The sequence below is a fragment of the Podarcis erhardii genome (genome assembly GCF_964252035.2).
Source record: "Podarcis erhardii genome assembly, chromosome: 2".
Lineage (NCBI taxonomy): Eukaryota > Metazoa > Chordata > Lepidosauria > Squamata > Lacertidae > Podarcis > Podarcis erhardii.
The window spans coordinates 118,703,241-118,728,241 of record NC_138498.1 but is presented as its reverse complement, the minus strand read 5'-3'; the positions used below and the strand labels follow the sequence as shown (position 1 = coordinate 118,728,241).

The 25,001-nt window shown below is 49.3% G+C and overlaps 1 protein-coding gene and 1 long non-coding RNA gene across 4 annotated transcripts in view; one reads left to right on the top strand and one right to left on the bottom strand.

Annotated features, from left to right (window-relative positions):
- LOC309337471 overlaps positions 1-8,620 on the bottom strand; it is a 56,836-nt gene extending 48,216 nt beyond the window's left edge. The window contains exon 1 of the long non-coding RNA XR_014154334.1: positions 8,593-8,620. This is a non-coding gene — a long non-coding RNA (uncharacterized lncRNA). The remainder of the gene's footprint in view (positions 1-8,592) is intronic.
- On the top strand, positions 1,529-23,174 carry LOC309336671 (uncharacterized protein). 3 transcript variants are annotated; one of them, XM_081852815.1, is made up of 5 exons: positions 1,529-1,700; positions 6,827-7,767; positions 13,839-13,974; positions 17,266-18,024; positions 21,469-23,174. In XM_081852815.1, the coding sequence occupies exons 2-5, from the start codon at positions 7,000-7,002 to the stop codon at positions 21,855-21,857; spliced, it is 2,052 nt and encodes a 683-aa protein (XP_081708941.1). In that variant the 5' UTR covers positions 1,529-1,700; positions 6,827-6,999; the 3' UTR covers positions 21,858-23,174. The 3 variants fall into 3 exon arrangements, with proteins under 3 accessions (XP_081708941.1, XP_081708942.1, XP_081708943.1); XM_081852816.1 differs by lacking the exon at positions 1,529-1,700 and adding an exon at positions 2,059-3,117; XM_081852817.1 differs by lacking the exon at positions 1,529-1,700 and adding an exon at positions 5,970-6,084 and having other exon boundaries at positions 6,831-7,767.
- The last annotated feature ends 1,827 nt before the right edge of the window (positions 23,175-25,001 follow it).

Genomic DNA, 25,001 nt, shown 5'->3' with positions numbered 1-25,001 from the left:
TTTATTTGATTCCTATTCAAGAGAATTACTTTATATATAGTCAATATAGGCACAGAGTTAAATTTTTTAACATTTTCTAATGGTGGTGTGCCTCGTGATTTTTTTCATGAAACAAGTGTGCCTTTGCCCAAAAAAGATTGAAAAACACTGGTCTAGGGGACAAGGGAGGAGCGAGCCCGAAAATGAGAGTACATTGGTACCTTAGGTTAAGAACTTAATTTGTTCTGGAGGTCCGTTCTTAACCTGAAACTGTTCCTAACCCGAGGTACCACTTTATCAAGTCATTGATATTTTAAGATTGTTCAAATGAATTTTCTAAAATGTAAAACCGAAAATTTAATAAAAATTGAGAGAGAGAGAAATCTGAAGGCAGCCCTGAATAGGAAAGCTTTTTTTAATGTTTATGTTTTATTATGTTTCTATATAGGTTGTAAGCTGCTTGGAGTGGCTGGGGCAATAAATAACAACACCACCATCATTACTGTTACAGATAGGTAGCCGTGTTGGTCTGCCATAGTCAAAACAAAACAAATTCCTTCCAGTAGCACCTTAAAGACCAACTAAGTCAGTTCTTGGTATGAGCTTTCGTGTGCATGCACACTTTCGTATGAGCTTTCGTGTGCATGCACAATTTCGTGTGCATGCACACGTATCTGAAGAAGTGTGCATGCACACGAAAGCTCATACCAAGAACTGACTTAGTTGGTCTTTAAGGTGCTACTGGAGGGAATTTGTTTTGTTTTGATCATTACTGTTATTATTATCATTGTTCCAGTTACAGATAGGTAGCCGTGTTGGTCTGCCATAGTCAAAACAAAATAAAAAAATTCCTTCCAGTAGCACCTTAAAGACCAACTAAGTTAGTTCTAGGTATGAGCTTTCGTGTGCATGCACACGAAGAAGTGTGTATCTGAAGAAGTGTGCATGCACACGAAAGCTCATACCTAGAAGGGTCTGGAAACTTCTGTTTCAGTGTATCTGAAGAAGTGTGCATGCACACGAAAGCTCATACCAAGAACTGACTTAGTTGGTCTTTAAGGTGCTACTGGAAGGAATTTGTTTTGTTTTGACTATGGCAGACCAACACGGCTACCTATCTGTAACTAGAACTAACTTAGTTGGTCTTTAAGGTGCTACTGGAAGGAATTTTGTTATTTTGTTATTATTATCATTATTATTGAATAGGACGTCCCTATTTTCGTTGGAGAGCATGTATCAAGTCGCTGGGAATCCCAAGCATGGAGAGCTCGGCTGTGCTTGGCTCTGGCTTTTAGCTTCTGCACTTCAGTGGGCCTGATCCAGTTACCCTTTGGCCCGATCCGGCTGCCAGGCTCCTCTGAGCTTCTCCATTCACAGCCACCCCAACTTCTGCAGGCTCTGAGACGCTTCCTTGTGCAACCCGCCTCCCCGCGCGCAAAGGACCAAGTTGTCCTGCCAGGCAGCAGTTCGAAAGGTGCAGCTCCTCCCGCAGGATGGCGGCGTGCCAGCCAGCCAGCCAGCCTTCCTACCCGGAATGGAGCTTTTCTCCTTCTCCTTCTCCTCCTCCTCTCCCCCTCTCCTCCTCCCCCTTTGCAATCCTGACCCCTAAAGAAGTGCAGTTCCTTTTCCTCCTATGGCCGGGCTCCTGAACAGCCACATCATTCTTTTGTTCTCAGGTGGGAAAGCAAAAAAACACACCACCCAAAAACCGCTGGAAGCAGGTAACTGGGGCCAGGCTGCAAAATGCGTGTGCGATTTCTTAAATTTTATTCTCCAGCGTTTTCCTTTCTCCTCCCCTCCGATGAACTCTCCTGGAGGGGGAGCGCGGCGCCTTTATTTCTTTCTTGGAAAGCTCTTGCTGAATCGACTTTGTTTTCCAATGAGAGGCATTGTCTGGCTTTTAAATCCCTCCCTTAAAACCCTCTCCTTCCGCCTGCTAGATCTTTTCTTCTGCTTTTTCTTTTTTTAAACATTTCTGCCCTACCCACTGCCGTTTAACCCTCTCTTAGCTTCCCATCCTTTTCTTCTTCTTTTCCCCCTCTTTTTCTTTTTGCAAACCGCTTTTTAAAGAAACGAATCGCAGCAATTGCGCACCCAGGAGATTCCGCGCGCATCTGGAGATTTAATCCTTGCGTGGGCGGGGAAAAATAAATACAAATCAATGGCTTGCAAACAGTCGTTTTCCACCCATCCGGTTCCTTGGCTATTGCAATTTATTTTCTTCCCCCCCCCTTTTTTTTTTGGCCTTTTCTTACGAGGAGGTGCCGGACGGGTTAAACCGATAGAGGGCTGAGCGTCCCAGAGAGGACGAGAAACTTGAGCTTAGAAGAGCCGCTTAATACCCGCGGCCCTTTTCTGATGGGAGGAGAGAAAGGCGCACACATCCAGAAAGAGAGGCTGGATTTTTTTTGATTTTTTTTATTTAAAGAAGAGTTTGCATGAAAAATAACAATAATGATTGCTCCCTTGCAATAGAAAACTGCAGATCCTCCGGGGAAAGAAATGCATTCGGGAAACATGCACGGTGGGTAAAAAGCAGCGTCAGCCCAGCGAGCTTTGCAAAAAAAAAAGAAGGAAAAAGGGAAAGTTGAACCCCTCCCCGAAAAGCTCCTGATCAAATAAAAGTAGGAGAGAGGGAAGGAGGGGGGAGGGATCCTGAGCCTCCCTCTCGCCCACCCCCCACCCCCCCAGGCTGGGTTTTGTGCGGGTTGATCCCTCTCTCTCCCTCCAAGCATGGCCTCTCTGCTAGGACAATGGCAGAAGCTGCAGCTGATCCCAGATCCAAGGACAAGGCGGAAAGAAAGAGAGAGGATCCCTCGACCCTATAATCCCGCGCCCTTCCTCCCCCACAAAATATAGATGGGGAGAGAGACGCCGATCGCTGCTTCTTCCTCTTTTAAGGCTCTGCAGCCTCTGAAAGAAACGATTGCACCTTTTTAGTGTGTGCAAGGTTGGAAAATAGCTTTTTTTTTTTTAGAGTGTGTCTATGTACAAGTTAAGAGACATCTAAATTCTGATCCAGACCTTCCCTCGGCACTCAGTGCAGCCCCCATAAAGGGCTTGTTGTTATTTTATTTTTGTAAACATCCTGTGCAAGGGATTTTTTAAAAAGGCTCTGCCTGAAGAAGAAAAAAGCAGGCAAAACTAGCATGTTTCAGGGGGTTAAGATTTTGGGCTAGCCCATCTCTCCCTGATAAATGGGCTGCCGTCCTGTCAGAAGCTACAGAGCAGCAAGTCCCACTGAACTCAATAGGCTTACTCCCAGGAAAATGGGTACAAGGATGAACGCAAGCGCCTTTTCAATGAGACTTCTGCGATAGTCCATTTTAGTCTGCTAGATAACTTTCTAAAAAGTTTTCTCAATTCATTAACTTTTCATTGTGCTGTTCTTTATTTTGTACCTTGTCAGTTTTCTCAGTTTGTTAACTCTTTTCATGTGCTGCTATTTATTAAAACATTTCACATCCCCACTCATCGCATCATTTGATTTTGATATGGGACACAGTAGGAAAATTCTTGCACTAAAATGTTAGAAATAGCCATAGATGCGTGAGATCTCAGAGAAAATGCTCCCCCCCCCCCCCCGGTAAAAGCTATTTTAAGTCAAATGCAAATGAATGTTGGTTTAAGGGGGAAATGGATGGATTAATCCGTGATAATATAATGAATTTATTGGTAACCATCCTAATTTTAGTGTGTTGCAGTGTTGGGCTCTCTCCCAACTTGCAAATAAATGAGTAGGAAGATCCTAATGGCCAAAGGCCCATCTAATCCAATTTCCTGTTCTCACTGGAAACTGGCAAAAAAATGCCCTCTCTGGCAGTTAGAACCTCTGTTGCATTCAGAGCCCTTCTGTTTGTGGTCAGATTTAAACTATAATCCAGGGGGCAGGGAGCCTTTTTCAAGCTGAGGGCCACATTCCATTCTGGGTGAGCTCCTGGGGGCCACAAGCCAGTCATGGATAGGGCCAGCAGGAAATGTGGGCAGAGCAATGAATGCAAATTGTACCTTTGTGCAGAAAACTTAAGTTTCCGCAAACCAAGAAGTATTGGAGTTCATGAATGCATTCTAGCCAGGCGAAAACACGCGCAGAGGGTTTGAGGCATGCCTGCAGAGGGTGTGTGGCCTTGGGAGCGACTCAAGGGCCAGGTAGAGAGGTCTAGAGGGCCACATTGGGCCTCTGGCTCTGAGAGCGACCCCCCTTCCTGCAAATACTGTCTTGTATTGTGGTTTTAGGAGGGGGCCATCAGAATTCCTTGTGAAGATGAGAAACAGCTCTGGGAACTGTAGTTCTGTGAAAGGAATAAAGATCTCCTAGCAACTGTCAGCACCCCTAACAAACTACAGTTCCCAGGATTCTTTGGGGGAAGCTATGACTGTTTGTGGTTTTGATCCATGGGCTACTTTTAAAATGAGGCTGCATTATAAATTGCGTTTTAGCCTGTATTTTAAATTGGTGGTTTTTTTCCTATTATGTTTTTACTGTAATTTTACTGGTGTTAGCCGCCCTGAGCCCGGCTCTGGCCGGGGAGGGCGGGGTATAAATAAAATTTATGAATTATTATTATTATTATTAAGTGGAATGATAGTGCTTTAAATGAAGAGTGTGGATGGAGCCTGGGAAATATCTCCATTTGGGCTTGTTGGAAGAGGGAAGTTTTTAGTAGGCTCCAAAAAGACTGCAACATTTAAAGGGAGGGCATTCCAAAGGGCAGGTACCACCATACTAAAAGGTGCAGAATGGACCTCTTGATAAGGTGCTATCTGCCGGAGGCTCTCATCAGCCGAGCATAGTGATCGCTTGGGTATATAATATTTTTTAAAAATTGTTTTAAGTGTGCACAGACATAACAGTGAAAACAGTATATTGTTAAAATATTAAACTTAGTATGCAACCTAAACCCAGTAAAACAGTGATATAAAAATGCAGAATGTGAAATAAAGCAGAAATTCGGAAGATTCAAACACGTTAAACAGGGTCTGATCCTATTGGCCAGGGAAAGCCGGGGTAAAAATAGAAGTCTTTGCAAGACAACTGAAGCCATTAGTGGTTTCTGCTTTTGGTGTGGCGATGAAAACAGCATTCCTCTACTTTATACTCTTCATGCTTTGAGGTGTTTTCCCCCCCTCCTAAAACCAAGCTGCTCACAAGTTTTATGAAATAAGTAAATAAAATTCCACAGTACAAGACAGTTAGCAAAAAAATAATCTTGATTTCTGGGCACTGCCCTGCAATATTTTGAAAGGTACAGGGCCACAAGTGGGATTTCCCAAGGTGATCTAAGTCAGTCACAATGATGTCATGCGCGAGGAGCTTTGTAGTCCCAAAATTGGGACTCCAAGCACCATTTAAGTAGGGTTGCCATATTTCAAAAAGTGAAAATACGAACACAAAAGTTGTTGAGATGTTTTCAAGGAAATTCGCCAAAATCTACACTTTCAACATGGGTTGACATACATCCGGATTTCCCCGGACATTCCAGCGATTTTATGCCCAGACAGTGTTTCCGAAGGCCAAATCCCGGCTATGTCCGAGAAATTCCAGACGTATGGCTACCCTAACTTAAGGCGCTGCCAAATGGGAGGTTCCCCCCTCATTGTTTTAGCAGGAGATCCCAGGCAAATGTGCATAGATAGGTAAAGGGACCCCTGACCATTAGGTCCAGTCATGACCGACTCTGGGGTTGCAGCGCTCATCTCGCTCTATAGGCCGAGGGAGCAGGCGTACAGCTTCCGGGTCATGTGGCCAGCAGGACTAAGCCGCTTCTGGCGAACCAGAGCAGCACACGGAAACGCTGTTTACCTTCCCGCTGGAGCGGTACCTATTTATCTACTTGACTTTGAGGTGCTTTCGAACTGCTAGGTGGGCAGGAGCAGGGACCGAGCAACGGGAGCTCACCCCTACACGGGGATTCGAACTGCCGACCTTCTGATCAGCAAGTCCTAGGCCCACAGCGCCACCCGCGTCCCTTGTGCATGGATACCCCCCTCCTAAAATGAAAGAGAAATTCCTCCTGCCCTGGCTGCCATTTTAGCAGACATCCGTCCAGCCTCTGCTTAAATACATTGTCCGTTCCACGCAGTCCTTTTCTTCTAGAAAAGTAGGTGCCGGTACTTCGGCGGTTGAACAGCCCTTACTGTCAGAAAGTTCTTCCTGATGTTTAGTCAGAATCTCCTTTCCTGTAACTTGAATCCATTGATTCGAGTCCCACCCTGTGGAGCAGGATAAAACAAGCTTGTTCCCTCTTCCATGTGACAGGCCTTTAGGTATTTGAAGATGGCTGTCATATCTCCTCTCAGTCTCCACTTTTCCAGGCTAAATTCCCTCATCCGTTCCTCATAGGGCTTGGTTCCAGGACCCTTGATCATCTTGCTTGCCTTCCTCTGCACATCTTCCAGCTTGTCAATATCTTTCTTAAATTCTGCTGTGCAGAACTGGACATAGGACTCTAGGTGTGGTCTGACCAAGAACAAATACAGCAAGAATATGATTTCCCTTGGGTCATTCCACGCCAAATCACTTGGTGCCACGTGGTCTCACAACTCAGATTTTCTTTAAAAAAAAAAAAAATTATGTGTAGATAACCTCAAATTAATTTTTAAAGATTTTTTTTTTGGTCCAAAATTGGGCCCAGGAGAATTTCTTTTTTAATTTCTGCATTAGTTTAGAAAAAAACCAGCTGTTTCGCTTATTTTTCAACCAATTGGGCATATTTTGGTATCAAAATAAACGTGATTTGGTCTCTGTAAATGAAGGTGTAAAATACAATAGGTTGGGGGATCCCTTGGCTGTTTTTAACTGAGAATTTTTCTCTGTTAATTTCTGTTTTTCTTCCTTGCTCTTCAGGTAGAAGGCCCTGCCATCAAACATTGATCTCCATGTGCTTCTGAAGCAAAGACGACCGTATCGCAGCAGCCAGTTTTTCCACAGGTGTAAGCCAGAAGGCGGAGGCCGGACACATTCCTCTCCCAGAAACCCTTCGCGTTTTCAGAGAAGGCCGGCGGTTAGGCTGTCTCAAAATGGCCGCCAAGCGGGGCGCGACTTCGAGCCTCCATTTGCAGGGCGAGCTGGAGCAGGTGGCCCGGCGGCGGAAGAAGATGGAGGTTGAGGAGGACGAACACGAGAACCCCGAGCCAGAGGAAGGTTGGCGGGGGAAAGGAGAGGCCTCCCACGGCCCCCGAGACAAAGAGGAGAGGCTGCCCAGGGGCCGGACGGCTCATCAGAAGGCCCTCCTCAACGCCACTCGCTCCCCTCGCTCGGGGTGGAGAAACCCGCCAACGTCCCGGCCAGTGGAGTGGGAAGACAGGCGAGCCTTTTCATCCTCCCTCGAGGGGCCAGCAGCGGCCCGCCCGTGGCCCAGGAGCGGACGGGCGTCCCGCCACCAGCAGGGCCTTGTCGGGGAAGGCCCCGAGGCCCACAACAGCCTGGACTCCGGGGAGATTGGCGAGTCTGGGGTGGTGAAAGTGAAGGAGGAGGTGTTGGGCGATGACTCGGCCAGCATGGAGATGAAGCGCCAGCGCTTCCGCCAGTTCCGCTACCAGGAGGCCGAGGGCCCCCGCGAGGTGTGCAGCCAGCTCTGGTACCTGTGCCACCGGTGGCTGAAGCCGGAGAGGCACACCAAGGAGCAGATCCTGGAGCTGCTGATCCTGGAGCAGTTCCTGGCCATCCTGCCGCCAGACCTCCAGAGCTGGGTGAGGGAACACGAACCGGAGACGTGCTCCCAGGCGGCCGCTTTGGCCGAGGATTTCCTACAGATGCAGAGGGAGGCGGAGAGAAGGGAGCAGCAGGTGAGACAGAGATTCATCCTGATCGGCATCTGTGCACATGCGTGAATGTGCGTTTGGGGAGCAGCAAACATTTGGGGGAGAATACTGATCCTGGCTGGAAGAGCGGGTGGCGCTGTGGTCTAAATCACTGAGCCTCTTGGGCTTGCCGATCAGAAGGTCGGTGGTTCAAATCCCCACGATGGGGTGAGCTCCCGTTGCTCAGTCCCAGCTCCTGCCAACCTAGCAGTTCGAAAGCACACATGTGCAAGTAGATACAGTGGTGCCCCGCAAGACGAATGCCTCGCAAGACGGAAAACCCGCTAGACGAAAGGGTTTTCCGTTTTGGAGGCGCTTCGCAAAACGAATTTCCCTATGGGCTTGCTTCGCAAGAAGAAAGCCCATAGGGAAATCTCCGGGGACCTCTTTTAAATGCTAGCGGTGGGGAGCAAAGCCTTTTCCCCCCCCCTCCGGCCTTCAGAAGAGGTCCAGGAAGGCCGGCAGGGGCCGAAAGGCTTTGCTCCCCACCGCCAGCATTTTAAAAGCAGTCCGGGATAGCAGGGAAGCGCTTCCCGCTATCCCGGATGGCTTTTGAAGGCAGGCAGAGGGGAGCAAAGACTTTTGCCCCCCGCCCGCCTTCAGAAGAGGTCCTGAACCTCTTCTGAAGGCGGGCGGGGGGCAAAAGTCTTTGCTCCCCCCCCCCTGCCGCCTGCCTTCCCGGGAGAGCGGAGAAACGCAGCGCTGCGTTTCTCCGCTCTCCCGGGAAGGCAGGCAGGGGGGACAAAGACTTTCGCCCCCCACCGGCCTTCAGAAGAGGTCCAGGACCTCTTCTGAAGGCCGGTGGGGGGCGAAAGTCTTTGTCCCCCCTGCCTGCCTTCCGGGGGCTTTTAAATCGCCCCGGGACAGCGGAAAATTCCTCCGCTGCCCCGGGGCGATTTTAAAATGTTGGCGGGCAGCAGCGCTGCCGCCCGCCAGCATTTTAAGATCACCCCAGACAGCGGAGGAATTTTCCGCTGTCCCAGGGTTTTTAAAATGCTGGTGGGCGGCAGCGAACGCTTCGCTGCCGCCGGACAGCATTTTAAAATCGCCCCAGGAGCGGAGAAGTCTCCGCTGTCTGGGGTGATCTTAAAATGCTGGCGGGCGGCAGCGCTGCTGCCCGCCAGCATTTTAAAATCGCCCCGGGGCAGCGGAGGAATTTTCCGCTGTCCCGGGGCGATTTAAAAGCCCCCGGGAAGGCAGGCAGGGGGGACAAAGACTTTCGCCCCCCACCGGCCTTCAGAAGAGGTCCTGGACCTCTTCTGAAGGCCGGTGGGGGGCGAAAGTCTTTGTCCCCCCTGCCTGCCTTCCCGGGAGAGTGGAGAAACGCAGCGCTGCGTTTCTCCGCTCTCCCGGGAAGGCAGGCGGGGGGGGGGAGCAAAGACTTTCGCCCCCCACCGGCCTTCAGAAGAGGTCGGGGGACAGACTGTCCCCGGACCTGGTCTGAAGGCGGTTTCCATAGGAACGCATTAATTGATTTTTAATGCATTCCTATGGGAAACCGTGCTTCGCAAGACGAAAAACTCGCAAGACGAAAAGACTTGCGGAACGAATTAATTTCGTCTTGCGAGGCACCACTGTAAATAGGTACCGCTCCGGCAGGAAGGTAAACGGTGTTTCTGTGTGCTCTGGCTTCCATCACAGTGATCTGTTGTGCCCGAAGCGGTTTAGTCATGCTGGCCACATGACTCAGAAAGTTGTCTTTGGACAAACGCTGCCTCCCTCGGCCTGAAAGCGAGATGAACGCCGCAACCCCACAGTCGCCTTTGACTGGACTTAACCATCCAGGGGTCCTTTACCTTTACCTTATCTCTACTGGCTGCCAATTAGCTTCCGGTCCCAATTGAAAGTGCTGCTTTTGACCCATAAAGCCTTAAACAGCCCAGGGACGCAATACCTGAAAGACCGCTTCTCCCCATATAAACCGTCCCGGTTTCTGCAGTCATCCTCTGAGGCCCTTCTTCACCTGCTTCCTCCACACTCCTCCTGCCCAGGCCACAACCTCATTGCTCATGCTGTGTTGCATCCTTGAGCGTTTCTGCCTGGATGGAGGATAGAGAGAGGGTGTGTGTGTGTGTAAACCAGTCTATTGCAGGGTTTTTTTAAAAAAAGAAACACCAAATTTATTTATTTCATAAAATTTATACACCGCTTGACAGTGAACCACAAACTAACCTAAAAGCAGTTTACAAAAAAAATAAAAATAGAAATTTCAGTAAGCACAATTAACAACAGTAATTTAAGTCTAACAATAGTCTTATCTTTTAAAATGTTAGGGGGACCCGGGTGGCGCTGTGGGTTAAACCACAGAGCCTAGGACTTGCCGATCAGAAGGTCGGAAGTTCGAATCCCCGTGAAGGGGTGAGCTCCCGTTGCTCGGTCCCTGCTCCTGCCAACCTAGCAGTTCAAAAGCACGTCAAAGTGCAAGTAGATAAATAGGTACTGCTCCGGTGGGAAGGTAAACGGCATTTCCGTGCGCTGCTCTGGTTCGCCAAAAGCGGCTTAGTCATGCTGGCCGCATGACCCGGAAGCTGTACGCCGGCTCCCTCGGCCAGTAAAGTGAGATGAGCGCCGCAACCCCAGAGTCAGCCACAAATGGACCTAATTGTCAGGGGTCCCTTTACCCTTTACCTTAGAGGGTGTTATGATTGTGTACTTTGTGGTTTTATATTCTGAATTTGTCCTGTGAACTACCTTAGGGCAATATAATATAATATAATATTATAATATAGGGCAATATATTAACAACAACAACAACAACAACAACAACAACAACAGATAAGTAAAGGTAAAGGTACCCCTGCCCGTACGGGCCAGTCTTGACAGACTCTGGGGTTGGTGCGCCCATCTCACTCAAGAGGCTGGGGGCCAGCGCTGTCCGGAGACACTTCCGGGTCACGTGGCCAGCGTGACAAAGCTGCATCTGGCGAGCCAGCGCAGCACACGGAAACGCCGTTTACCTTCCCGCTGGTAAGCGGTCCCTATTTATCTACTTGCACCCGGGGGTGCTTTCAAACTGCTAGGTTGGCAGGCGCTGGGACCGAGCAACGGGAGCGCACCCCGCGGCGGGGATTCGAACCGCCGACCTTTCGATCGGCAAGCCCTAGGCGCTGAGGCTTTTACCCACAGCGCCACCCGCGTCTCAACAACAGATTAAAACAGGTTAAAACTCACATCAGCTTTCTGGGTAGGCTTGTTTAAACAAAAACATTTCTAGCTCGTCTTCTTTCTTCTTCTTTGGCGATCACTCATAGTCGAGTAATATTGTCTTCCATGAACACGGTCGTAACAGTGAGTCCTTAAGTGACTGGGGAGGCCAATTCTGGATCCACACGTCCTTCCACAGTGGGGACAGAGGTTTCCAGGCGGGAGTTGATCATGGCGAGAGTTTGCCAAGCCTCTTAGCATGTTTCTGCCTTTCTTCCTGAGTTTGAGTGTCTTCAAAGCCCATGACACCTTTGATAAAGGCTGTTGTCCAACTGGAGCGCTCGCAGGCCAGTGTTTCCCAGTTGTCAGTATTCATACTGCATTTCTTTAGATTTGCCTTGAGAGTGTCTTCTAACCTCTTTTGCTGACCACCAGTATTATGCTTTGCAGCAAAGGCACCTTAACAGGTTGATTTCTTACAAATGCAGGACTGGTATCTCAAAGCACCCATGAGAGCCAATGCGTCAAATTTCCATTGGTTGCCCCACCCACTTCCCCCCTGTGTGAAAAACCCTTCCATGTGGCAGGAGGGCATTGCATCCCTCTGGCTGAAAAGGGTTTCCCTGCACCTACTGTAATTGCAAAAGCCCTGCCCTGAAGAGGGGCTGGGTTAGGCTATCTCCAAGGCTGCTTTCCACTCGAAAATTCCTTGCATTTTTAGAATTTCCCTATATACTGCTAAGAATGTGTCTGTTTACGAAAGCCTAAACCCAGGCGTATGCAAAGTCTGCTGGGACTGCATCCTGCCCAGCAGATCCTGCACTGAGCAGTGGGGCTTTGGCGGAGGGAATTAGATGACCTTTGTTGTTGTGGTTTAGTCGTTTAGTAGTGTCCAACTCTATGTGACCCCCTGGACCAGAGCACGCCAGGCCGTCCTGTCTTCCACTGCCTCCCGCAGTTTGGTCAAACTCATGTTGGTAGCTTCGAGAACATTGTCCAACCATCTCGTCCTCTGTCGTCCCCTTCTCCTTGTGCCCTCCATCTTTCCCAGCATCAGGGTCTTTTCCAGGGAGTCTTCTCTTCTCATGAGGTGGCCAAAGTATTGGAGCCTCAGCCTCACGATCTGTCCTTCCAGTGAGCACTCAGGGCTGATTTCCTTCAGAATGGAGAGGTTTGATCTTCTTGCAGTCCATGACCTAGTCGAGATTTATTAAATTTGTATACCTGTTGCTCAAAAAGAAGTATACCTAAGCGGTGAATAATGGAAATGCATAAAACAATATACAACAATATACAGAGTTTAGTGCGTTAGAAACAAACCATTCAAATAAACTAGTAATACAAAACGCTTCAGTGAAACCTCAGTTGAAACAAGAACATTTTTAGCATCTTTCTGCTAGGAAGACTTAATCAGAGACCTGCTGTGATAAGCTTCCAAGGCACTTTGAGGGTAAACCTATGTATATTCACTCTAGACATGACACCATTATTGATTTGAGTCTTTTGGAGGTGTCCAGACCTGGTCTGGCTGTATTAAGATCAATGTTCGTTGATGGTGCAGGGTTTCCTGTTGTACAGCACTGAGACACCTCAACCCTCTCTCTGTCTGTCGCCGACGGGTTGGACGCAGAGGAATGGTGGGAAGAATCAGCTGGGGAAGATGTCTCAGAGCCCGGGGTGTGATCATTGAGCAACAATGAGTGGTCAAAGGGAGAAGACTGGGAAGAGGGAAGTGTCGGAACAGGGCTTAGTGAGCGGGAAGAGTCTGTGGCAGAATCATGCAGAAGCTGAAGCAGGAGAGGAGGAAGGCCAAGAGGCAGAGATGGGTCAGGTGTCTCCTCCCCCTCCTGCTGCAAGAAGCTCCCCTCCGATTCCCAGAACCAGGAGAGGCATGAAAAGGGCGGAGGGAGAAGTAAGCTTCACGCAGGCGTAGTCTCAGATTGGAGAGGAGAAGAGGCAGGGACCTGCAATCTCAGCAACTGCTTCATGGGGCAACACCTGCCGGAGATGAGTTGCTGTGCTCATTAGGCCTGACACTCCTGTGCTGATCCTGTTTTTGCTAATAAAGCGTTAACTCCAACTTGCATGGTGTGATTTACTGCTGGCTGGCTCCTGACGCTGTCCTGTCTCTCTCACACACCCCGTCCCCCCGTAACGCCTCATCTCATTTCTGTGTTTCTTTGGACATCCCATTTTCCTCTCACTTTCTCTGTGACCACCCATCCTATCTCTCTCTAGTTTGGTTTTGGTTTTTTGTATAGTTTTTATTAAGTTTTTCTATTTTACATTTTAGAATATTCATTTAAACAACCTTAAAATATCAGTGACTTCCCTTCTTCTCTTTCCATGGTTCGGTTTGCATGCCATAAGGTAAAGGGACCCCTGACCATTAGGTCCAGTAATGACCGACTCCGGGGTTGCATCGCTCATCTCGCTTTATTGGCTGAGGGAGCCGGCGTACAGCTTCCGGGTCATGTGACCAGCATGGCTAAGCCGCTTCCGGCGAACCAGAGCAGCGCACTAATATTCCCCCCACCCTTTCCCTGGGAACAGTCGTAACCGAGCAAATGTGGAACAGCGCTAGGGTGCTGGACCATCTCCAGGGAAACCCAGGTATTAAATCCCCATTCACCCAGTCACCAGCTCCCCGCTTATTCTACATCACAGGGTTGTTGTGACAACCCAAAGGACTTGCATGCTTTGTGCAAGAAGGGTGGGGTTTTGTTTTGTTTTGTTTTGTTTTAAAGGAACCAGTTACATGAATTCTGACACTGTTCGCTGCAAGCTGCCTTTTACAAGCGCTAACTAATACAGACCATTAACTTTAAGTGGCGTTTGGCCCTTACGTATTACCCTGCCTTTCTGAGCCCTACAATTTTGGACCTGATCAAGATTTTTGCTGCTCTTTTCAGGTGCTGGGTCTCTTCGAAATGGACAACGCAGATTCCCCAGAGCCGGAGCCGGAGCAAACCCCCTCTGACTCTGCGCCCAAGCCTCTGTTCAGGGAAGCAAAGCAAGAGGCCGATGAGGAAGAGGGCAGCAATTTGGGTAAGAAGTTCATTTTGCGTGGTTACCTTATTTGCTTACTGAGTCATCGCACCTGTTTTGGGTTCGTAGGCTCATTCCACCACCACCCCAACGAAATTCAGAGTGCCTGGCATCCAGGGCTGTCCTCTCTGCCCCAAACATTTGCCCCACTGGGGAGTTTTGGAGCTTATTGCAAAAGTTCTCCTGATAGGCAACATTCCTCCAGCTTTTCTCGAGATGTTACCCTCCAAAGGATCTGCAGCCCCTTCCACATTTTTGTGTCATCCCAGTCCTTCACTTGAGACTCGAATAAAGGGATTGGGCAGGCCTGCAAAATTCCTTTGTTCTCCATCCTTGACACCTGAGAGATCACCTGTTGGAACAGGTGGGATGCTTCTGCTGTCCGAGGGGAAACCCTTGCTCTAGAAACATGCCTCCGGGGCGGCTGACATATTTTATTCCGTGTGGGGGCCTCTGTTTCATCTTTAAGGGGGTGGGGAAACCCTAGAGACCTTTTTGCTTGTTTGCAGGAGTCGTATCCACCCTATCAGCTTCTAAGGAGCTTAAGATCAATGGCTACTTCTCAGCAGAGACCCTAGAGCAGAATGTGGTGGCTGAGCGAGTTTATTGCTTGTATCAAGCGGGATCTTTCTGCTAAATGGATCTTGAGCAATGCGTCTGGGAACAATCTGTTCCTGCCTGAGAGGTTGCCAGGCAGGCTTGATGGGCAAAGCAACATTGGGCTGGCATCCTCTGTAATGCTTTTATCAGATTGCCACTGTTCCGTCAAAATGGACTGGCTGCTCAATTGAGAATCGTGGAAGGGACCCTATGGGTCATCTAATCTTTTGTCCAACATGGGGCTCGAACACACAACCCTGAGATTAAGAGTTGTCTCCTGCTCTACAGACTGAGCTATCCCTTGGGATTTGCCTAAAAGAGAGGGTGGGAGGGCATTTGACCCTCCAGATGTTGCCGAACTGCCATCCCCATCGCCTTCAGCAAGCGCCAGGGAGGGTGAGTGCCGTCGTTCAACAACATCTGGAGGAGCAAAGTTTCCCCTACGCCGCCTAAAATGCTGCGCAAAATCTCGCCATCACTCCTGGCCATTTCATATTTTAAAAAAAAGAATCTCAGGGTAGCAGGTGATGGGGAAATGCCTTTGCCCCAAACCCCAGAGAACCACTGCCAGGATTAGCTAGGAGTGCCCTGCATAGATTATTGTACTATACTTCCTATCATACCTGTCCATGCTGGCTGGGGCTGATGGGTATTGGAGTCCAGCAACGTCTGGAGGGATATCCTGGGGACTGATCCATTTAGGGAAGCCGAGATGGTGTCTGTTGTTTTGAGATCAAGTAGGCTGGGAGCGGGACGCAGGTGGCGCTGTGGGTTAAACCACAGAGCGTAGGGCTTGCCAATCAGAAGGTCGGCAGTTTGAATCCCTGCGACGGGGTGAGCTCCCATTGTTTGGTCCCTGCTCCTGCCAACCAAGCAGTTCAAAAGCACATCAAAGTGCAAGTAGATAAATAGGTACCGCTCCGGCCAGTAAAGCGAGATGAACGCCGCAACCCCAGAGTTGGTCACGACTGGACCTAATGGTCAGGGGTCCCTTTACCTTTACCTTAGGCTGGGACCAAGAGAGTGATGATGGCCAACTCAGCTGTACAGTTCAGGTTTTTCAAATGCCGTATCCCTTGAAGACAGAGGGTGGTGTTCAGCTAAGTATTACGGAGGGGAGTAGACCTTTGAAATGCTTGGACTTGGTCACGTTCGTTCATTTCGCTGGACAAGATGATCCTCAACGCTTCCAACTCTGATTTTACCACCCAAAGTTTTCTTATGTTTCTTAAAACAATGCCAAATTATAATGCAATTACAATCATTCAGATGCCAAATTACATAATTTAGATGGCCCCCTGCATGCTAAAATTGACTGTTTGATTGTTTTATTTATTCCTGCGTTCCAAAATCTTAATAATTTCAATTACATCCCAGTCAAAATAATATTCCCTTACACAACAACTGCAATATTAATAACTTCTATTCCTGTTGACACATTAAATGGTTTATAGAAGTACAAGTGAGGAACTCAATCTATATAAGGGATCGGCAAACTTTTTCAGCAGGGGGCCGGTCCACTGTCCCTCAGACCTTGTGGGGGGGCCGGACTATATTTTGGAAGGGGGGAAAAATGAACGGATTCCTATGCCCCACAAATAACCCAGAGATGCTTTTTAAATAAAAGCACACATTCTACTCATGTAAAAACACGCTGATTCCCGGACCATCTGCGGGCCGGATTTAGAAGGCGATTGGGCTGGATCCGGCCTCGGGCCTTAGTTTGCCTACCCATTATCTATATCCTTCTTCTTCCTGTGTGTGGCAATTATTCTGTCCGTGATGTTTCTTCCTGTCCTTGTAAAATGTTGCCTATCTTTTCCCAGTTGTTGCTGTTCTCCTTCATGCCTTGGGTAGAACTAATCGCAGTGTTGTTTCAGAAATCCTCCATTGCTCCGTCCCTGGGCTTCATTGTTTTGCAACTTCCACAGCAGCTGCAAAAGCCACACTGTCCCAATAAATGCCCTGTTTTCGCCATGTTTCTCTCGGCCATTTTTCTCTTGTGTTTCTTTTTCGAGAGACAGAGTGATATAATATACATACAGTGGTACCTCGGGTTACATACGCTTCAGGTTACATACGCTTCAGGTTACACACACCACTAACCCAGAAATAGTGCTTCAGGTTAAGAACTTTGCTTCAGGATGAGAACAGAAATTGTGCTCCGGCGGCGCGGCGGCAGCAGGAGGCTCCATTAGCTAAAGTGGTGCTTCAGGTTAAGAACATTTTCAGGTTAAGAACGGACCTCCGGAACGAATTAAGTACAGTGGTGCCCTGCAAAATGAACGCCTCGCAAGACGGAAAACCCGCTAGACGAAAGGGTTTTCCGTTTTGGAGGCGCTTCGCAAAACGAATTTCCCTATGGTCTTGCTTCGCAAGACGAAATGTCTTGCGAGTTCCTGTGGGTTTTTTCCCCTCCCCCCCTTTTCCTAAGCCGCTAAGCCGCTTAACAGCTGATCCGCTAAAAGCCGCTAAACCACTAATAGCGCTAATCCGCTAAGCTGTCAATGGGCTTGCTTCGCAAGACGAAAAAACCGCTATACGAAGAGCCTCATGGAACGGATTAATTTCGTCTTGCGAGGCACCACTGTACTTAACCCGAGGTACCAGTGTATAGAAAAGGTCCTAATCTGGTCCCTGGTGTGATCAGGATCTCTCTCTCTCTCTCCCCCTCCCCCTCTTTGCCCGCAGGCAACCTTGGGCAAGTGGCACCCCGGGCAGGCGGCCCCCTCCCCCTGTACCCAGAGGAGGGCAGCTCCGACGACGAGGGCCTATTGGACCTTGTCTATGCCGCCAACCTTGAGATCCACAGCCGGCGGCCGCCCCGGAGGACCCGCCTTATCCGGATGCGCACCCACGAGCTGCAGGTGTCCGACGAGGAGTGCTTGACCCGCTTCCGCCTGGACCGGCAGGCCATCCAGGACCTCTGCACCCTTCTGGCTCCCTACCTGGACGGCGCCTCGGCCAGCCGCAGGCACATCCCCACCTTGCAGAAGGTCCTGATCGCGCTGCAGGTGCTGGGCACCGGGTCCTTCCAGCGGATGACGGGCGACAACCTGCGCGTGTCGCAGTCGTCGGTCAGCCGCTGCCTCGACGCCTTCCTGGAGGCCATGCTGCGCCACGTCCACGAGCACATCACCTTCCCCACCACCGACTCGGAACTGCGCCGCACGCGGGAAGCCTTCTTCGACATCGCCGGCTTCCCCAACGTCATCGGGATCGTGGACTGCACCCACGTCCCCATCATCGCGCCGGCCGACATGCCGGCGCTCTACCGCAACTGCCACAACTTCCACAGCCTCAACGTCCAGGCCACCTGCGACGCCTCGGGGTGCTTCACCCACGTGCTGGCAAAATTCCCCGGCAGCGTCCACGACGCTCGGATATTCCAGCTCTCCCAGCTGCAGAGGCTCCTGGAGTCGTGGCCCGAAGGGAAGGGTTGGCTCCTGGGTGAGTATTTGAGTGTTCGGGGAGGCCCGTTCTGAGGTGAACGAACCATGTCTGTCTGCTCTGTCCCCACACCGGATGTCTGTGCTGCTGTCGTCTTCTTTGGCGATTCCTTTTTTTTTTATTTATAATTTTTATTAATTTTCCAATTTTAACGCAAAACAACAACAACATACAAACATCAACAAAAACAAACAAACACACAAAATATCATTTCTTAACCTCATTTTCATAACCCTCCTTTCTCGGACTTCCCCATACCTCACCCTTTTTGCATCCTTGTTTTACAATTTTTCAACAACCCTTTTTACCAATTAAATTAAAACTTGTTATCTTTCTCAATATCCCCTTAAATCATCAAACAATTTCAGCTGTAATTCTGCATCTTCCTTCCCCTTGACATTTTAGCTTCTTTGGCGATTCCTCGTAGCCGAGTAAGATTGTCTTACATCGGGGATGTCCAACACATCGATCACGATCTACTGGTCGATCCCTGCGAGGTTTTGGTAGATCGCAGTCGATCGGTGGCCTCCTTCCAGCCCCTCTCCCTGCATTGTTACAGAAGGGAAGGTGGCAGTTTAGAAACGGAGGCTGTTATCTGGTCAGCAATGGTAAGGTTAGTGGCTGCTTCTGTTCCTCCCTCCCTCAGAAGAGCTGCAAAAAAGTCCCTAACCCCCCCTCCAAAAAAACTTGACAACTTTGACCTGAACCCCTAAAAAACGGGGGTAGATCACTGCCAGATTTTAATTTTGACAGTAAATCGCAGTCTCTCGGGAGTTGGCTACTCCTGCTCTTCCATGAACACGGTCTTAACAGTGAGTCCATAAGTGGCTGTATAGGCCAATTCTGGATCCACACGTCCTTCCACAATGGGAATATTGGATTCCAGGTAGCAGTTGATCACAGTGAAGGTTTGCCAAGCCTGCCTTCCTCTTAGCACACTTCTCCCTTTCATCCTGAGTTTCAAAACCCATGACACCTTTGGTAAAGCCTCTTCTCCAATTGGAGCGCTCACAGGCCAGTGTTTCCCAGTTGTGGGTGTTTATACTACATTTTTAAAGTTTTGCCTAAAACACCCACACAACGTGCATAGGCAGCAAATATATGGGGTCCCGAGCCTTTCGGTACCCCACAGTAAAGTATTTAGTGGGGCAAGTTCCCCCAATATTTTCTGCAAGTTGATGTCTTCTTCCCTCCCTTCCTCTATTGGCCAGCCGCCTCCCCACACAGCCAGGCCAAGCACCCCCGATATATATGGTTTATTTAAAATTTCATTTCTGAATTTCAGAAGTTTACAAAAGAATACATACTTTCCAAATACACACCCATTTCACATTCAACTTCCCCTCCACCCCTCCATGGTTCCCCCCATTGTTTCTAAGTTTGCTGCGTAATATAATTATTGTTTACCTTATCTTTTCCACGCTGGGCTCCCAGCAAATATTCAACTGCTGTTCTCCATTTAAATCCTACCTGTTTTTTTTAAAAAAAACATGTTTCCAATAATTCTTTAAATACTCAAGAAAGGTTCCCACTCTTCCTTATAATCTGCCTCTTCTCGATCTCTAATTTTCATTGTTAAATTTGCCAATTCGGCATATTCTGCCAGTTTTTACAGCCACTTCTCTTGAGTAGGTATCTCCTGATTTCGCCATATATATTTTTTGTGAATAAAGTACTCTGGTTGCTGTCATGGGCTACAAAAATAGGTTCATCTGTCTTCTGAGCTCCCCTGATATTTTCTGAAAGTTGTCCCTGTGCTTCCTCATCTGCTCCGCTCCCTGGCTGTGATAGCTTCTTCCCCTCCAGCCAGGTGCCACCCACTTTTTCCGACTTTCTTCCTAGCTTTTGGCACCATTTCTGCACTGGTATGTCCCACAGAGGAACTTACGGTCTGCAAATAAAAACATATTGAAGATTCCAGGCCACAGAGAGGTTAGGCTGGCCTCAACTAGAGCCAGGGCCTTTTCGGCCGTGGCTCCAATCTGGTGGAACGCTCTGTCACAAGAGACTAGGGCCCTGCGGGACTTGACATCTTTCCGCAGGGTCTGCAAGACAGAGCTGTTCCACCAGGCCTTTGGTCAGGGCGCAGCCTGACCCCCCTCCTCTGGCAATCTGCACAGAATTTTGCTTATTGGTTGCCATCAATTTGATTTTAATTAATTTTTATAATGAAATGTTTTTAGAATCGTTGGATTATTTTGATTGTTGTTAGCCGCCCTGAGCCCAGCTTCAGCTGGGGAGGGCGGGATATAAATAAAATTTATTATTATTATTATTATGTCTGAGCTGGGCAGCCGGGAGAGGCAGGCAGGAAGGGCAGTTGGTGAATTGAGGAGGAAGTGGGGGAGCGGTCGGTACGTTTCTGAGCACAATTCCAAGTGTTGGTGCTGACCTTTAAAGCCCTAAACGGCCTCAGCCCAGTATACCTGAAGGAGCATCTCCACCCCCATCATTCAGCCCAGACACTGAGGTCCAGCTCCGAGGGCCTTCTGGCAGTTCCCTCACTGCGAGAAGCTAAGTTACAGGGAACCAGGCAGAGGGCCTTCTCGGTAGTGGCACCCGCCCTGTGGAACGCCCTCCCACCAAAGAGAACAACAACTACAGTGGTGCCATGCGCTTCAGGTTACATATGCTTCAGGTTACAGACTCTGCTAACCCAGAAATAGTTCCTCGGGTTAAGAACTTTACCTCAGGATGAGAACAGAAATTGCATGGGGGAGGCAGCAGGAAGCCCCATTAGCTAAAGTGGTGCTTCAAGTTAAGAACAGTTTCAGGTTAAGAACGGACCTCTGGAACAAATTAAGTTCTTAACGCAAGGTACCACTGTACCAGACTTTTATAAGACATCTGAAGGCAGCCCTGTTTAGAGAAGCTTTTAATGTTAAACAGACTGTTGTATTTTAATATTTTGTTGGAAACCGCCCAGAGTGGCTGGGGAAACCCAGCCAGATAGGTAGGGTATAAGTAAATAATAATAATAATAATAATAATAATAATTATTATTATTATTATTATTATTATTATTATTATTAAACATGGGCGAGGGTGTGTAAGAGGGGGAGGCCTGTGCCCAGTTGTGTGTGGCAGAGGAACGTGCCCTCAGGGGAGCAGGGGGGAAGTGTGGGGATGGGAAATATTTTGTTCAAATTGAGAGCCAGTGTGGTGTTGTGGTTAAGAGCGGTGGACTCGTAATCTGGTGAACCAGGTTCGCTTCCCCGCTCCTCCACATGCAGCTGCTGGGTGACCTTGGGCCAGTCACACTTCTCTGAAGTCTCTCAGCCCCACTCACCCCACAGAGTGTTTGTTGTGGGGGAGGAAGGGAAAGGAGAATGTTAGCCGCTTTGAGACTCCTTCGGGTAGTGAGAAAGCGGGATATCAAATCCAAACTCTTCTTCTTCTTCCTGTGCCGTTCACGCTCATGTTGCTCCCTCCTCTCCCCCACAGGTGACAGTGGCTACCCCTTGCGCCCTTTCCTCATGACGCCGCACCCCGACGACAGCCCGGAGCCCGTGGCCCGCTACAACGCCACGCACGAGACGACGCGGATGGTGGTGGAGCAGGCTTTTGGGCAGCTCAAGATGCGCTTCCGCTGCCTGCACTCCACCGGCGGGCGGCTCATGCTTCGCCCAGAGAAGGTGGCCAAGGTGTTTGTGGTGTGCGCCATGCTGCACAACATGGCCCTCCGGCGCCAGTTGCCCATTATCAATGGCGGACAAGGGGTGGACACCGAGGTCCCCGTGCCTCCCTACCTGGAAACCGACAGCCTGGTGGAGCAAGACCCCCGCGGGGTGGATGTCCGGGAGCAGATCATTAGCACTTATTTCTCACAATAAATTTCGACTTTCGGTAGACGGCTCGCGGCTGGTTGCGTGTCCTTCAGGGTGTGGAAGAGGAAGGGCAGTCTTAGGTCGTCGTAAGCACTCCTCTCTCCCGTACTTAGATTCCCAGGGCGGTTGCATCCCGCCCAACGACCGAAAACACCGAGAGTTTCCTTAGGGGGTGATAAAGGGCCTCACACTGTGTGGTTTAATCTCTCAGCGCACGATTAAACTGTGAAACTCCTTGCCACTGGAGGCAGTGATGGCCACGAATTCGGATGGCTTTCAAAGAGGATTAGGCAAATTCGTGGAGGAGGAGAGGGCTCTCGATGGCTACTAGCCAGGTTGGCTACCTCCACAGCTGAATGCTTCTGAATGCCAGTTCTTGGAAGGCTCAGATGGGGACAGTTCGTTTGGGCTTGGGTCCTGTTTTGGGGCTTCCCGCAGGCATCTGGTCAGCCACTGTGACGACAGGATGCTGGACTCGGCCCTTCCGTTCTCTGTGTCCCTTACGTATAAAACGGGAGTAGAGATTGACTTCTGAACTTGTCATGTAAGCTGCTACAACATCCCTGGTAAGCGGCCCTTGTTTATTGAAGTAAGGGGTAAAGCAATCTTGATCTCCCCTTATGAGGTGGAAATTTCCCCTTTACCTTTTCTGCAGATTAACTTCCCCACGTATAAAAACAAGTTCAAGCCCCATCAGTGTGGTAAAAGACCCCAAAGACTTCTCATTTCAACTTGGCCTACTCTGCTGCCACTGCCCACGAGTCTTAATTGCTGGAAAGGAAGCCAGAATGAGTTTAGCAGGGAGGTGGATGGGCTGCTTCAAACTACAGCAGGCATGGGAAACCTTTTGGCTCCTTTTGGTTCCTGCTGAACCACAACTCCCATGAGCCCCAGCAAGCATTGCCAGTGGGTATGGCTGATGGGAGTCGTAGTCCAGCAACATCTGGAGGACCAGCGGTTCCTCACATATGACCTACAGTTAATGCAGAACTTTGCATTTCATCAAATTTGGCACAAGATAACTATGATATCTATGATGCCTCCAAGCACTTGGGGTCTAACAGTGAGAAGAGGCAGCGTTGTGTAGCGGTTAGAGTGTCGGACTAGGAACCGGGAGACCAGGGTTCAAATCCCTACCCAGCCACAAAGCTCAAGGGGTGACCTTGGGCCAGTCACTTCCTCTTAGCCTAACCTACCTCACAGGGTTGTTGTGGGGAGTAAAATAGCAAGGGGAGAACCATGTGGGTTGCCTTGAGCTCTTTGGAGGAAAATGTTGGACTCAAATGCAATAAAGAAATAATAAAGATCCGCAATCCCACCGTGTTTTTGTTGTTGTTTTAGCTTAGTTTTAAGAGGGGGGTGAACAGCAGCTAGAGGGAGGGATTTTTATTTGTTTGTTTATTATTGCCATCAATCCCCCGTTATTTATCTATCCCATTATTATTTTTTTGTTCCATTTATTTATTCCGTTTGCATCCCTTAAGATGCTCAAGGTGGCATACATGTCTCTCTCCCCAATATCATCCCCACAACAACCCTGTGAAGTCAGGTTAGGCTGGAAGTCAGTCATCGGTGAGCTTCGCTGCGGCCAAGCGGGGATTCGAACCCAGAATCTTTCATGCAACAGTGTCACCCGCTCTACTGGGGGAAAGGGGGAAACAAGACAAGTTTGCCACCAGTACTCCCATCTCAAGTCATGTTCCTGAAGTCCCTTTGTGGTCAACCATGAGGACTTTTAGCAGCGGAAGGTGAGCTCACCGTTCTCCCCCTGGGAAAGCTCAAATGGCGCCCATTAAATGGCGCTTCCTTGGGGTGGAGCATATGTTTGGCCCTCTGAAGCTTCCATGTTCAGCCCAGCATCTCCAAGCAGAGCTATGAGAGAACACAAGGTTGCAAGTTCAATCCCCGCATGGGACAGCTGCAGTGCAGGGGGTTGGACTAGATCAGGGGTCAGCAAACTTTTTCAGCAGGGGGCCGGTCCACTGTCCCTCAGACCTTGTGGAGGGCCGACTATATTTTGGAAAAAAATAATGAACAAACTCCTATGCCCCACAAATAACCCAGAGATGCATTTAAAATAAAAGCACACATTCTACTCATGTAAAAGCACGCTGATTCCCAGACTGTCTGTGGGACAGATTTAGAAGGCGATTGGGCCGGATCCAGCCCCCGGGCCTTAGTTTGCCTACCCGTGGACTAGATCCCTTCCAAGACCACAATTCTACGCTTCCATGCTGCTGGCTGGCGTGATTTCTGACGTGCATCAGGGCACGCACAGGAGCTTTACAGCAACAAAGGAACCTGCAGTGGGTCTCTGGCTGCTGTGGGACTCTGACTCCCATCAGCTCCCAGCCAGAATGGCGAACGGTCAGGGATGATGGTGGTCAGAGTCCCACAACAATTGGAATTTCCAGTTCTCCATCAATGAGGGAAGAGGATCAGCCCAAAGGAGCATGCAATGAGCAGCAGTGGCGCTGTGGTCTAAACCACAGAGCTTCTTGGCCTTGCCGATCAGAAGATCGGCAGTTCGAATCCCTGCGACGGGATGAGCTCCCGTTGCTCTGTCTCAGCTCCTGCCTACCTAGCAGTTCGAAAGCACACCAGTGCAAGCAGATAAATAGGTACTGCTTTGGCAGGAAGGGAAACTGCGTTCCGGTGCGCTCTGGTTTCTGCCACGGAGTCCCCTTGTGCCAGAAGTGGTTTTCTCATGCTGGCCACATGACCCAGAAAGCTGTCTGTGGACAAATGCTGGCTCCCTCGGCCTGAAAGCTAGATGAGCGCCGCAACCCCAGAGTCACCTTTGACTGGACTTAACCGTCCAGGAGTCCTTTACCTTTTTTAAAAACCTGTTATTACAAGCGTAGCAGGGTGAGCTGGGGTGTTAGGGAAGCGGTGGTACTGGGCTGGGCTTAAGTTCAGTAGCAGAAAAACATCAAAGCATAAGCAGAGCTCTGCTGGGGCAAAGGCCCATCTAGGCCAGCCTACAGGATACAGTTAAAGCAGTCTCATGCCACATTAAACAGTGATGGCTTCCTTCAATGTATCATGGGAACTGTAGTTTCTTAAGGATGCTGGGAGTTGTTAGCACACTCCCCCTCATGGCGCTACAGTTCCCAGGGTGGCTTAACAATTGATCCCTCTTCCCAGGGA